This window comes from Triplophysa dalaica, chromosome 20 (genome assembly GCF_015846415.1).
Source record: "Triplophysa dalaica isolate WHDGS20190420 chromosome 20, ASM1584641v1, whole genome shotgun sequence".
Lineage (NCBI taxonomy): Eukaryota > Metazoa > Chordata > Actinopteri > Cypriniformes > Nemacheilidae > Triplophysa > Triplophysa dalaica.
Genome location: NC_079561.1, coordinates 7,327,196 through 7,340,333, shown reverse-complemented (window position 1 = coordinate 7,340,333; position 13,138 = coordinate 7,327,196). Strand labels below are relative to the sequence as shown.

General features: G+C 39.0%; 2 protein-coding genes across 2 annotated transcripts; one reads left to right on the top strand and one right to left on the bottom strand.

Annotated features, from left to right (window-relative positions):
• The first annotated feature begins 2,361 nt into the window (after window positions 1-2,361).
• tnnc1b (troponin C type 1b (slow)) lies at window positions 2,362-4,523 on the top strand. Its single transcript, XM_056732454.1, has 6 exons — window positions 2,362-2,565; window positions 3,105-3,135; window positions 3,290-3,436; window positions 3,544-3,658; window positions 3,752-3,888; window positions 3,977-4,523. The coding sequence occupies exons 1-6, from the start codon at window positions 2,542-2,544 to the stop codon at window positions 4,006-4,008; spliced, it is 486 nt and encodes a 161-aa protein (XP_056588432.1). The 5' UTR covers window positions 2,362-2,541; the 3' UTR covers window positions 4,009-4,523.
• A 210-nt stretch (window positions 4,524-4,733) lies between these two features.
• tktb (transketolase b) lies at window positions 4,734-12,661 on the bottom strand. The gene is made up of 14 exons (XM_056732448.1): window positions 12,404-12,661; window positions 10,404-10,521; window positions 10,186-10,299; window positions 9,993-10,090; window positions 9,544-9,735; window positions 9,011-9,138; window positions 8,716-8,912; window positions 8,377-8,541; window positions 6,684-6,840; window positions 6,428-6,558; window positions 6,147-6,230; window positions 5,859-5,955; window positions 5,603-5,722; window positions 4,734-5,465 (listed from the first exon to the last, which is right to left on the bottom strand). Exons 1-14 carry the CDS (start codon window positions 12,505-12,507, stop codon window positions 5,293-5,295), a joined length of 1,878 nt encoding a protein of 625 aa, XP_056588426.1. The 5' UTR covers window positions 12,508-12,661; the 3' UTR covers window positions 4,734-5,292.
• Window positions 12,662-13,138: the final 477 nt, after the last annotated feature.

The window sequence follows — 13,138 nt, the reverse complement described above, 5'->3', positions numbered from 1 at the left end:
TTAGCATGTATGTAAGAAGATAAAGACATTGCCAAAAACAGAGAGACGTGGTTAGCTGACTCATAAAACAAACAGATGGAGGCAGACAGGCATTCTGACAAATGTCTCTCTTAAACATACAGCTAAAAACTCTACTTGATTAATAAAATATATAAGTTAAAACTTAATATACTGTACAGAACACTGTAAAACAAATCCTGTAAAAAGTTAAATCTACAGTTAAATAACAGCTTTGTCCCATATATTTAAATGTTTTCAGGTTTTTCTTGTAAATTTGAAAATGTATATTTTTATATTTTCTTTTGACGGTTTTAAAAGATCACATAAAAACCTAACAATTCTGTATAATTACAGTTTTTTACAGTGTATCCTCAAGCGTTTTGAGGAAAATTTCCCCCAAAAATGAAAATTCCGTCATCATTTACTCACCCTCAGATTATCCCAAATCTGTATAAATTTCTTTGTTCTACTAAACAAAGGAAGATATTTGGAAGAATGTCAGTAACCAAACAGATCTCATCCCCCATTGACTGCCATAATAGGGAAAATAAATACAATGGGAGTCAATGGGGGATGAGATCTGGTTACTGACATTCTTCCAAATATCTTTCTCTGTGTTCACTAGAACAAAGAAATTTCTACAGGTTTGGAACAAAGTAAATGAAGACAGAATTTCCTTTTTTGAGTGAACTGTCCCTTTAAGTCTCATTTACAAACATATGTATTACTCAGTTACTGTAAATGTCTTGATTAAAAATAGTTTTGCTATCTGTCTGTAGTTCAAGTGTCCAAAGACCTTTTAGAGCCACTCTTTCAGTGCCCAAGATCTCCTCACTTCATTTATTAGTGAGAAATCAGACATGTTGGCTGTGGGAGAGTAAGACAGAGTGTTTAAAAAAAGCCTGAGGTTGGGCCACGGTCTCACACACATACAAACAGAAGAGCTCTCGGGGTCACATTGTATACGCAGAGGTTGTTTGCATTTACATTAACACCACACAGTATCACTGCAGAGCGAGCCTGTTCAAATTTACTCAGTCGGCATAAGCTACAAAATATGTTGACATATGGAGCATATTCTTTGACGTGTACCTTAAAGGGATAGTTCACCCAAAAATATTTTTTTAAAACCCGTTTGACTCTTTCTTATGTGGAAAACATAAGATATTCTGAGAAATGTCTCAGTGGTTTTGTGTCTCTATAATGGAGGTCAAAAGGGGCTAATGTTGATGGGTTACCAACGTTTTTCAAAATATTTTCTTTGCGATCTGCAGAAGAAATAAAGTCATACAGGTTTGGAATGACCTGAGGGTGAGTAGACCAGACTGTTTAAAATTTCTTACAATTTCTTCACCAAGTAGCTCTTTAAAGGGATGACCCTGTTTTACTCTCCAAACAAACAGAACAAGACAATAGCTGTAATTTAATGCTATCTGGCAAAACCACTTTGCCAGATTCCTGCTCCATATCCAAATATCTGTCTGTAGTGAGTCACTGGTGTCAGTCTGCTCCACTGACACTTCATTCTCACTGTCCTACACCCGGTCTGTTTAGTGTCTCAGCTGTTACGTGTTTTTAAAATGAGGTTGTTGAAGTTGATGCCTGCTGCTGTACAGAGCTGGCGAGAACATGCTATTGCAAATAGAAATAAGTAACATTTTATTATCGGCTAGACTTCCCAAGGAAAGCCAGGAAGAAGCTTCATCTTAACATGGAAACTATGAACCCTTGCTCAATGTTTGCCATGTCCAACTCTGATACTACTTGTAAGGGAAGGTTCTTTTTTTAGGCCAGAGGGATCTAGAATAGCTAAGCTTGTCGTTGTGATGTCATGCATCAGACTTTTTGCTTTGAGATACTGCCCTAATGTGACACTAATAGTATGTCTGATATACTGTAGATATTATATATGTAAATATTACATACAATTCTAATACAACCTGCAACCTGAATGAACACACATTTTAACAGAATAGGTAAATTAGCGCAAGCGAGTCAAGAATGACTGTAAGAAGGTGAATCAAACCCAATTTTTTTACTAATAACGTTAACAATACCATCGTGGATTCCAATAACCACACAAACCAATAAAAGTACGGCCAGTGCCCACCACAAGAATGGAGCCACGAAGCCGTTCAACATGATTGGCAAATGCAGGTGACCGGCAGATAAGTTTAGGCTTTGATATGAGGCTGTCACTCAGGCTGCCAGGGACACCAGTGCCAAGGACTTATTGTCATAACTCGAGTCCTCCTGCCTGTTGTCTCTGACATTCCTCCCCTATTTATAGTCCATACCATCCTAAAGCCCACTCTCAATCCTATCCCCATCCCTCCTTTCTCTCTCAGATGGAAAAGGGGAGTGACAAAAGGCTTTGTCTTTTCTGAGCCATCCATTCCAGCCTTAAAGGCCAAGACAGGTGGCCCCGGAACTCTTCGTCCTGTGTCTGCCGTGGTAAGAAGAGCACAGGGTGATAAGACTTTAGTGCTGGATTACCGGTGAGACGTGTACAGGGAATTTTGAAAGAAAACCAGGACAGCCATGGATGATGTATATAAAGCAGCGGTAAGTTGGGAACGCAACGGCAGTTTGTCATTTTTTACGATTTGTGCATTCGGTCGAGGTTCTTGAAGTACGACTGTCACTGTAAGTAGAGTCACAGAAGTTAGAAAAAGTTAGAAATGATAAATGAATAATGTTTTGTTTACTATTGAACAGGGGCATAATGTATGTTCTAAATTATGTAGCATTGTCTATATGATAGATAATACAGAAAGTAAGATTAAACTACGCTTATTATTTATTTCTGCATTATAACTAATAATGTATGGACTAAAGTTGCAGTAGTGGCACTCAAGGTTAAATCAATAAATGGAACAGAGGGCATTTGGTGCCCATTAAGGGCGTATTGCGTAACAGCACAGTACTCACCTTTAAAGTTAGTTCTTTTATTCTATTTTTAAATGTTAAGGGGTGGGGAGTTGAGAGATCCTTTACGAGACTCAGGTTAAAGTAACAGGACAGAATAGATGTATAAACTTCTGGAATATTGTGTTTTCACAGTCAACTATATCAACTATTTTTTTCTCTCTTCCACCTAACAGGTAGAGAATTTAACGGAAGAACAGAAAAATGGTAAGTTTCCGTAACTGGTCTGTTAGTTTTAACTGTACAGCTGTAGTAGTCTTGTGACACAATACAAGATTAGCCCAGCAGCTCTTTTCGAAACGCTGCTGTTGACTTGTGACATTTGGCTGACACGCTGCAATCTTCTAACTGCATTTGGCAGAGTTCCGCGCCGCGTTTGACATCTTCGTGCAGGATGCTGAGGATGGCTGCATCAGCACTAAAGAGCTGGGGAAGGTCATGAGGATGTTGGGCCAGAACCCCACCCAAGAAGAGTTGCAGGAAATGGTGGATGAAGTAGATGAGGATGGTATGATGAACAAGACACAATAAAGTGATTTATTAAGAAATAATATCTTAAGAAAGTTACCATTTATAGTCACGTGTCAGTCTTAAATACGAGTTGTGTGTTGGTAGGAAGCGGGACTGTGGACTTTGATGAGTTCTTGGTGATGATGGTGCGCTGTATGAAAGAGGAGAGCAAAGGGAAATCAGAAGAAGAGTTAGCGGAAGTCTTCCGCATGTTTGATAAGTACGAACCCTAATAATAATATCAACGGATGTCACATTATCCGTCATACGGGGTTTAATTTCTAAAGACATGTTTTATGAATATCTCTGTAAGGAATGGAGATGGCTACATTGATTTAGACGAGCTGAAGAACATGCTGGAGTCAACAGGCGAGGCCATTACCGAGGACGACATCGAGGAACTCATGAAGGACGGAGATAAAAACAACGACGGAAAGATCGATTACGACGGTAAATTTGCAACGTTTTTTTAACAATTACCTGAAAACTGACCAGATCCTCAATATATAACGCATAAGTTATTACTTTATACACACAGAGTTCTTGGAATTCATGAAGGGTGTGGAGTAAAATCCGTTTTAACAGGCCGCAAGAAAAACCTACGATGTATTCCCAGACCCAAATCTGTGACGTCACTAAACGGCCGCCACACGGACCTTCGGATTTTGTGATCAGTTCATGTTCTAAAATGTGTTTGTTATGCTGTAAATGGTGTCATAACCTACTTTCAAGAACAACAATATTATTTGTGCACAATAAAAACATTTTCTGTAGTAATTTTTATTCACAGTAGGTCTATTTAGTGACCTTGAAAAACGAAAATTCTGTGGTCATTTACCCTCAAATTCAAAAACCTGTGTAATTCATTTTGATCTGCTAAACACGAAGATATTTGGAAGAATGATTGTAACTAAACTGATCTGGGGCACCTTTGACCACAAAGTGGGGAAAGTACGGCAACTTCTGTTTTCCCTCATCTGTAAGTCGCCTTGGATAAAAGCGATTGCTAAATGACAATATAAATGTATTGGTACAAGAACTGTTTGCTTTAGTCTTTAAAATAAATTATTTTGAGTTAAAGAGAACATTGCAATGTGTACAGTATTTTTTACTTAGTATGGTAGTTAATAGTACCCCAGAATAGTTTGGTTACTAGCATTATTTCAAATATCTTGTGTGTACAGCAGACCAAAGAAATTGATAAAGGTTTAAATTAATGACAGAGTAAATGACAAAATTGTCCTTTTTGGGCAAACTATCACTTTAATACATATGCCAAGCCAAAAGCTAATACAGGCTTTTGAATGAAATGAAGTTTCTTTTATTAACACCTTACATCAAATCCAGTGCAAACTAAGCTTACAGTATTAACAGAGACCCTTTCTGCAATATGACACATCATCAAGTTACTCAAGTCAAATCACTTGGGTTATTCTGTATCACACGCGCGCACACTCACCAACAAATTCATATTTTTTTTCTACCTGAAAGCATCATCTTCCACATATTTACTTGTGAGTTATAAACAAACAGAGTCAAAAGCTAAAGGAAGGTGATGAAACGCTTAAATCCGTTAAATGTCTTACGGTGTTGAAAAAGACCAACCTGAAATTCAACATTTAAAAGCATGTTAAGCTTTTACAGCAGGCTAAACTGGTTCAAAAATGAAAAGCAAATCTATGGGGCCTTTCACGCTACAATACAAAAGTGAGAAAACCACACACTAAAGATGGTTACTCCATCCTTTCATGTTTGCTGTGAAAAAGCTGGAATGACACTGATGTTGTAAGCTTGGTTTCAAAGTACTGGGTTAGGAGGAGGGTGTAGTTCAGGGTTGTTTAATGATGGGGGGGTTTAGTTAGCAAACGTGCGCTTGACGGCAGCAACGATAGATTTGGCACTGATGCCAAACATGTCCAGAAGCTCCTGTGGTTGGCCGCTCCGGGGCACGTGGCTCACAGCCAGTCTCTGCACCACTATGCTGGGCTCTTCACCAACTGCAGCCAGGACTGCCTCGCCCAGACCACCTACCATGAGAATACGAAGTAACTACTGTAAATAACCTCAAGCACAGGGGAAAATAATGGGTATGTAAAAGGGAAAATATCGACAGTAGTTTGGTATCTTAATTATATTTGAGATAAAAAAAAGAACTTGAGCCCACCCTCTTTGTAGTGGTCCTCTACAGTGATCACCCTTCCTCCTGTAGCACGAGCACTTGCCACAATTGTTTCAGCATCCAGTGGCTTGATAGTAAATGGGTCAATAACCCGAATGTTCACACCTAAAACACAGATCAAATGTGACCACTTAAAGACACAAGCTTTATGCCTTAAAAATAAAATCTATAAAAAGGGACCCGTTTAAGAATAGCAAAATGTGATGTAATGCACTATTATGACCAGTAGGGGTTCACAAACCTTCTTTGGCCAATTGTTCATGTGCTGCAAGTGCCTCATGCAGAGTAACTCCAGCTCCAATAACAGTCACCTTATCATCGTCAGACTTGCGCACCACCTACAGGACAGACAGGAAATTGTTATCAAAATTTGAATTCTACAGCTGACCAACAGGGGGGGGCAATAACTTCACTGCATTAAAGGATACAATGCGTTTAGTTATGTTACATTTGAATACAGTCTTATTTCCCTACAGTAGGTTTTGGGTCATTTCGTAAGAGACGTATTGTGGACTGCTTTTGTTCTCACCTTGGCTCTGCCAACTTCAAATTTCTCTTTAGGATCGTAGATAACAGCAGTGTCAGGGCGGCTGGTGCGGATGAAACAGATACCCTGAAAACAGATACCAGCATTAATACAAACAAGAAACAAATGATAGAGTAATAATTGAAAGTAGGGGTGTCACAATATACCAGTCTCGACAACAACAGTGTGATCAATAGCTGGTTAAAGATATTGGGTTAATACTATAAATAATTTAAGCTGCAGTAAGAGTTAAATTACTAGTATAAAGGTCAAATGCACCTCACCTTTGTATTGGCTGCAAGCTCCACAGCTCTCTCAGTGGATACGCCATCACTAGGATAAAACACCGTGCATGTTGGGATAGCGCGGAACATTGCGAGATCCTCCAGTGCCATCTGGGAGGGGCCATCTTCACCTGGAAATAAAAAGATGATAACCGTAACACACAATTTTTCCATGGAACAATAAGAGATGACAAGTCGTTTGAAAGTCTGAAAAAAAAAATTCAGAATTCCTGTACCTCACGTCACAATGTCTTACCGATGGAGACGCCACAGTGCGAGCCGACCAAATTGACGTTGGATTGAGAGATGGCTGCCATGCGGATGTGGTCATATGCACGAGCAAAGAAGGCAGAAAAAGTGCTGGCGAATGGAATGGTGCGGTCGCGGGTGGCACAACCGATGGCCACACTTACCTGCATAAAACAATTAATGTAAAAACAAGGCCTTACTTGGAAATACTTCATTCTAGATCCTCGTCTCTAACTGTACTAACCATAAACGGATAGATACGCATGCATTGAATATTGCAGGTTTTTAAAGTCTATTTGTAATGCATATTGTGCAAATGCTTGAGAAAGAGGGAGACAGAAAATGAATAGTGACAGATTAAATTCTGAGCAGATTACAAATAATGCACCAGATCCTTTTGTATAAACAGAGAATTCAACATCATCTCCCGTCATCTTAAACTTAAATGTGACCATGTACAAATCTGCACACAGTTTGAATTTATTATTTGTCTTGTCACCTCGACAGAAACATTGCTGTCTTTCAGCATAAATGAGAAAACCATCCAAAGGGTGTCTACAGATATGAGCAAATTCAATTTAAAACCATTTTAATGCTACCATATGAAATTTAAGACCAAACCTGCGATGGACATACACATTCGAATACATATATATTTTATATACACATCCTCTGAAATTTAGAGACCACTGAAATTACTACTGACAGAATTTCACTCCAATTCAAAATAAAAATATTGCTTTATATTTGCACAAAATTAAAAGGGAAAACTTTTTTTAGAACACCTGGATGTATTTTTAGACGCATTAACATGTTTGTAAAAATAAATATATGTGACCCAATCTGAGAAAAAGTACTGGCTGAAAATTACCTGTGAAAATTTCCTTTATTTTACAGACATTTACCTTAATGCTTAAACGCAATTTAATGCAGTGCAAAATGTAAAATATAGGTCCAACTGTAAAAATGAAAAACAGAAAGATCCTTCATATTAACACTCTAAACTGTGCCCTACTTTTAAAGATGTTTTAGAATGCAGGCTAAAGTCTATGAATCTAATAAGAAGATAAGCATCAAATTTGACTTCAAGCATTAATTTCATCATTTCAATCTTTGACATGGCCTTACTCGGTCAATATTAAGGTTATATTCGTATATGTTCTTTACCTTGCGTACAATGATCTTATGTAGAAAACACCAAATCACACACAAAAAAAAAAGTTTAGATGGGTTTTCACAGACTGGGTCACATATGATAGAATAAGCCTGATTTTTAAATCACATCTTTCATTCATTAAACACTTTACTGTATGTCACTCCTGAGCTTTGTTTCTGGTGAAATTCAAGATACAAGATGGACTAGAATGCTTGCAATACATGTTGAAATGCTAATTAAAGGCAAAACTAGTGTGATCTCTACATTTTTTCCGTTGCTATATTTCACAGTACACATGTGTAAGTGCTCTTTATAAACCAACAAGAGGTTAGATTATATTTACTAATTATTTAGTCAAATTGAATGTTCGTCTAGTTTGAATGTCGCATTGGATCAAAGCCGTTAGGAAACGCATTTTCCTCCCATAGGTAGTCTCTGAATTTAAATATTTGTAAGACTTTTAATGGCCTTCTAACGTCTTAAATAAAGTTTTCCTAGTATAAGACTTTAAGGACCCGCGGCCACCCTGCATCCAGTTACACACCATGTTTTGTTCCGCAATGAAGCACTCAATGAAACGATCAGGATGAGCCTTTTTGAAGATATCAGCGAAGGTCGAGTTCTTGGTGTCACCATCCAGGGCCACCACACGAGTGCTTGCGTCACCCATTTTCTTCAGAGCAACACCGTACGCCTTCCTGGTAGAGATCTGAATGGGCAAACAAAATATTACTGATGTGAAATCTGTTTCTGAGTACACAATGCGTCCTAATACTGTTTTATGAAAAATACTGAACTATTTAACAGTCAAAGATCCCTATAACAATTGAGGCCTTAATCCATTGAGGCGGATTAATGTGAGAATGATTTGCCGGTTCATCACCTTGTCCCCAATCTTGTATTCTGGAGCTTTGAGCAGGTGGACGGGGGTGCCGTCAACCGCAGCAGCATCCTCAGTGGGTGCCTGAGGATGGATGTGCTTATTGGGAGACTGGATCTGGCTCTTGAGGTCCTTAATAAGCTCTTCAGCACGATCTTTAGGCATAGGCTTTCCATGCCAGTTATCTTGATCTTCAATGCCTGTTTACAGAGGCACAGATCAGCAAAAAACAACTTTTTTAAACAAGAATAATGCCGCAAGTATGGAAACTCAATTCCGTTGCTCTATAGTGACATACCTTTAAGACCTCTGCCCTTAAATGTTTTAGCTACGATGGCGGTGGGCTTCCCTTTGAATTGCTCTGCCAGCCACAGAGCCTTGCACAGCTCCTCCACATCATGGCCATCCACCACATAGGTGTTGAAACTGTATAAACAACCAAAAATAATAGTTACTGTTATTAGACACTTCATAAAAGAGATCGAAGAAGGAGATGTTCTGAATCGAATATAAAGCAGTAACCTGTGTGTAACAAGGATGCAAGTTGTCATATGAATATTAACATGGTTTAATTTAGGATGTTATTAATTTTTTCAATGAAGTTAAGATATTTACACAAACATGCTGCAAATGCTTATTTTCCTTCCTTTACATTTATTATCTGGTAACTTAAAGATGCACTGCATTATGGGATACAGTGCGCTCGCTGAGTGGAATATGTGTCCTGGTTATGTATTCCAGGTACAAAATTCACAATATGCAAACAGCTGTATACCATTAGGATATTTTAAACATAGCAACAGCGTAAAAATCAAGATCAGATCTACATACCCAAACGCCTCACAACGCTCCTTATAGGTGTTCATGTTATGCTGCAGTGGGGCTGGCTCACTCTGGCCCAGCCGGTTCACATCAAGAATGGCCACCAGATTGTCAAGCTTGTAATAGGAGGCAAACGCCATGGCCTCCCACACCGACCCTTCTGAGCACTCGCCATCTCCCAGCATACAGTACACACGGTAGCTAATGAACCATAGATGAAGACGCATTCAGTTACATCATCATCAAATGTGCAGCAGACGCAGAGCTCTACGTGTGCTACATTAGAATAAATGACAGGCATCTTTGAATGTGTACAGAGGGTAGATAACAGGAGCCATACCTGGATCTTTTTTTACCGTTAATACGCAGTGAAGTGGGCTTATGTACGGCACTTTAGTTCAATCAAATAATTAGAGGAGAAAATAAAATAAAGATGCATTATTTATGAGTTAGTATACCTGGACTTGTCTAAGTATTTTCCTGTGTAAGCCATGCCGCAAGAAGCCCCAAGACCTTGACCAAGAGACCCTGTTGCCACATCCACAAAAGCCAGTTTCTGAAATAAATGTTGCAGTTTGCTAAAGCAGCTCATAACATTGAGTCATTTGTCTTATTTGACTTTATGCGAGGTCACAAAGTGGCGTTACTTACAGGAGTGGGGTGACCCTCCAGGTCAGAGTCGATCTTGCGCAGATTTAACAGATCGGACTCTTTGATATACCCAGCCTCAGCCCAGGCAGCGTACAGAATGGGCGCAGCATGGCCCTAAAACAGTCAAATGAAAGGTGTAATACAGTTAATATAGGGATACATAGGGGGTGGAAGGTCAGACAGAAGAAAATATTAATGCACAATGTACAACAGCCCACCTTAGACAAAATGAATCGGTCATTGCAGGGGTTACGTGGGTCTTTGGCTTTGTAGCGCATGGTGTGGAAGAACAGCACAGACATGAGCTCCGCAGCGCTGCAGCATGAGGTGGGATGTCTGCGAGTACACACCAGCATCACAGATCAATTCATCAACCATTAACTATCAGGTTTAAACATGCTGGATGAGTTGAAGACCACTCAAACATGCGGCTTATCTTTCACTTTAAAATGTAGAACGCTGATTCCAAATGGTACTAAAGGGCAGAAGTTGCTACTGTCATCACTGGAGTTTGAGGTGTAGTAATATACCTTATCAGAATCAAGAACCAATGACCATCAAACAAGCTACTGCTAACCCAGACAGTTGTGTCTACACAAAACAATTGATCCGTACCATAAGTAGGGCTATTGCTTTAATGGATCAAATATGGGGACCACTGTGCAATACATCCACATTTTAGCTTATTTGATGAGGTAAAAGGTTAAGAGGGCTTACATTCTCAAAACATTTTTAAGCCAAATAAAAATCAAGGGACTGGTTATAAACACATCATGTTCAAACTTGCAGAGGTACAAAACACAGCACAAACGTTTATTCTTCAAACTTCAAACATTGTAGAACTGTTAGTTCTGTTTACGAAGTATTGCAGTGCCAAGATATCCATGCAATTACTAGAAGTCAGTGGGCACAAAAAAAGCAGCTATGAATTCACTTAAAATACATGCGGTATTGTGTTATTCAATACACTCTTTGTTTTCAAATGAACAAACCACCAAGAAATTCCATCTGTCCTATAGTGAGATTCAAACAGGCTGAAAAATAAAATAGAAAAAGGGATTTAAAAAAACTTCTTGAATGCGCAGTTGCACAATTTAGACTACGGCTGCAAAGGAATCCCAAAGGTCGAGTGAAAATCAATACTTCCTTGTAGATGTTTTAAGGAAGTAACATTTATATTGGCAACTTTCCTTGTATGCATCATCTTAAATCTCAGAAATAACACGGAACAGAAAATCAGGAAGTGTCATAAACGCATAATAAATTATATCAGGTAAAAGTTTTCAAAGCTCAGGGAAATTCCTATAATACTCTCAATGAATGGAAGATTGCAAAATAACCTTTGTGAAAGGGTGTGTGAGGATTACTGCAACAAATTCAACCCTAAACAAAAGTAAGTAATAATTAAAAAAAATTGGCATGATGTCTGTTACAGTACACAAATCCATTAAGGCCAAAGGCAAACACAATTGGTGACCTATGAACAATTTTTACAGGTCTATATGACTGCCCTCCTCATATTATACGATATAAAACCAACATGTTTGATGGATGTAGTTGTTGCCAAAGTACCTCTGGGGCATTAACTTCAATAAGATCTCAACTTAACATCTTTCGCAGGTTAAAAATGGCAACTTTGATTTCATTGCACGTCGGGAAACGAGCGTCTGTGGCAACGCATTGGACGGTCTCGCAACAGCGAACTGACAAACCGATATTGAGCAATCGTGAAGCAAAGTTTCCCTTTCCTAAAAGCTTTTGTTGAAGCCCATGGAAACTTCATTAAAGGCGCATTTGATTTTGATCAGACCATCGCTTCATGCAGGCCAACGTTTTAACCCAAGGTACAACAGACTCCACGAGATACGCACGCCTCCACGTGACAACCTGTTAGCCAAGGAGAAACGTGCATTCAACTGCACCGCAACTCGTGCTACTTAAGCACAAGCTTTGGCTGGTTCATTTAACGTTATAACAAATAATTTAAGTCGATAAACTATCATTTCCCAGAAACAGCACCAGTTCCCCATACCTAAGCCAAATTTGATCTGATTATCGCAAATCACCACAGCGTGCCCTGCCCCCCGTCCAACTTTACGGAATACAAGAATGAAAAGTTACATTTGCACAACCAAAAAGATTAATGCATGATTGCAATTGTATTTAACAACCTGAAAATGTGTTGAAAATAGATTTGAATGAATGCATAAGGTTTTACCCGGAGTTTGAGGCGCATGTCTGTTTGATGGAAAGGATCCTGAGCTTGTTAGCGATGTCTTTCAGGCCCTGAAGAGTTTTCTCGTCGGGTTTGTGGTAACTCATGTTTCACCGGTGTGCAGGAGATGCGTTGAATAAATGCAAACGTTTTGACTTAAAAGTCTCCTGGTCCTACGTTAATCTGCAGGGTAAACGATAAACGCAGCTATCACAGGAGCAGCGCACGATGTGGGACAAAATTTACGTGGTGGGCGGTGGCTTTTATGTGACGCTTTACGTCAGCTGTCAACTCATCCTATGAGGCGAACCATTGGACGAAACGCTTTTCGCAACCGCTCGGGCCAGACTGCAGCAGCGAGGTTGCCAGATAAGAGCCCGCGGGGAAAATTTATTTTTTAATACACATAATTCACAGATGATTATTTATGGGGTGTGTTGAGCTTTCGTATACTTGAGTAAAATCACTATTCACACAGACTGGTGAAATGATTCAATGGTGGTGCGAATGTTGTTAAACAATGAAGAAGTATCAAGATAAATCAATTGAATCGTCGAGTCATGATGACAGTCATGCGGATGGGAGTGTGTAAACTATTTGGAAACTAGGCTCTGCCCCTTTAATGTGGGTGGTGTAAAGAATCAGGGAAGTTGATTTTTATCTAGTTGTGTGTTATATTGCAGAAACATTCTTTCGTTTTTTTTTAAAGAATATGCTAACATTATTAGCAAATGATGT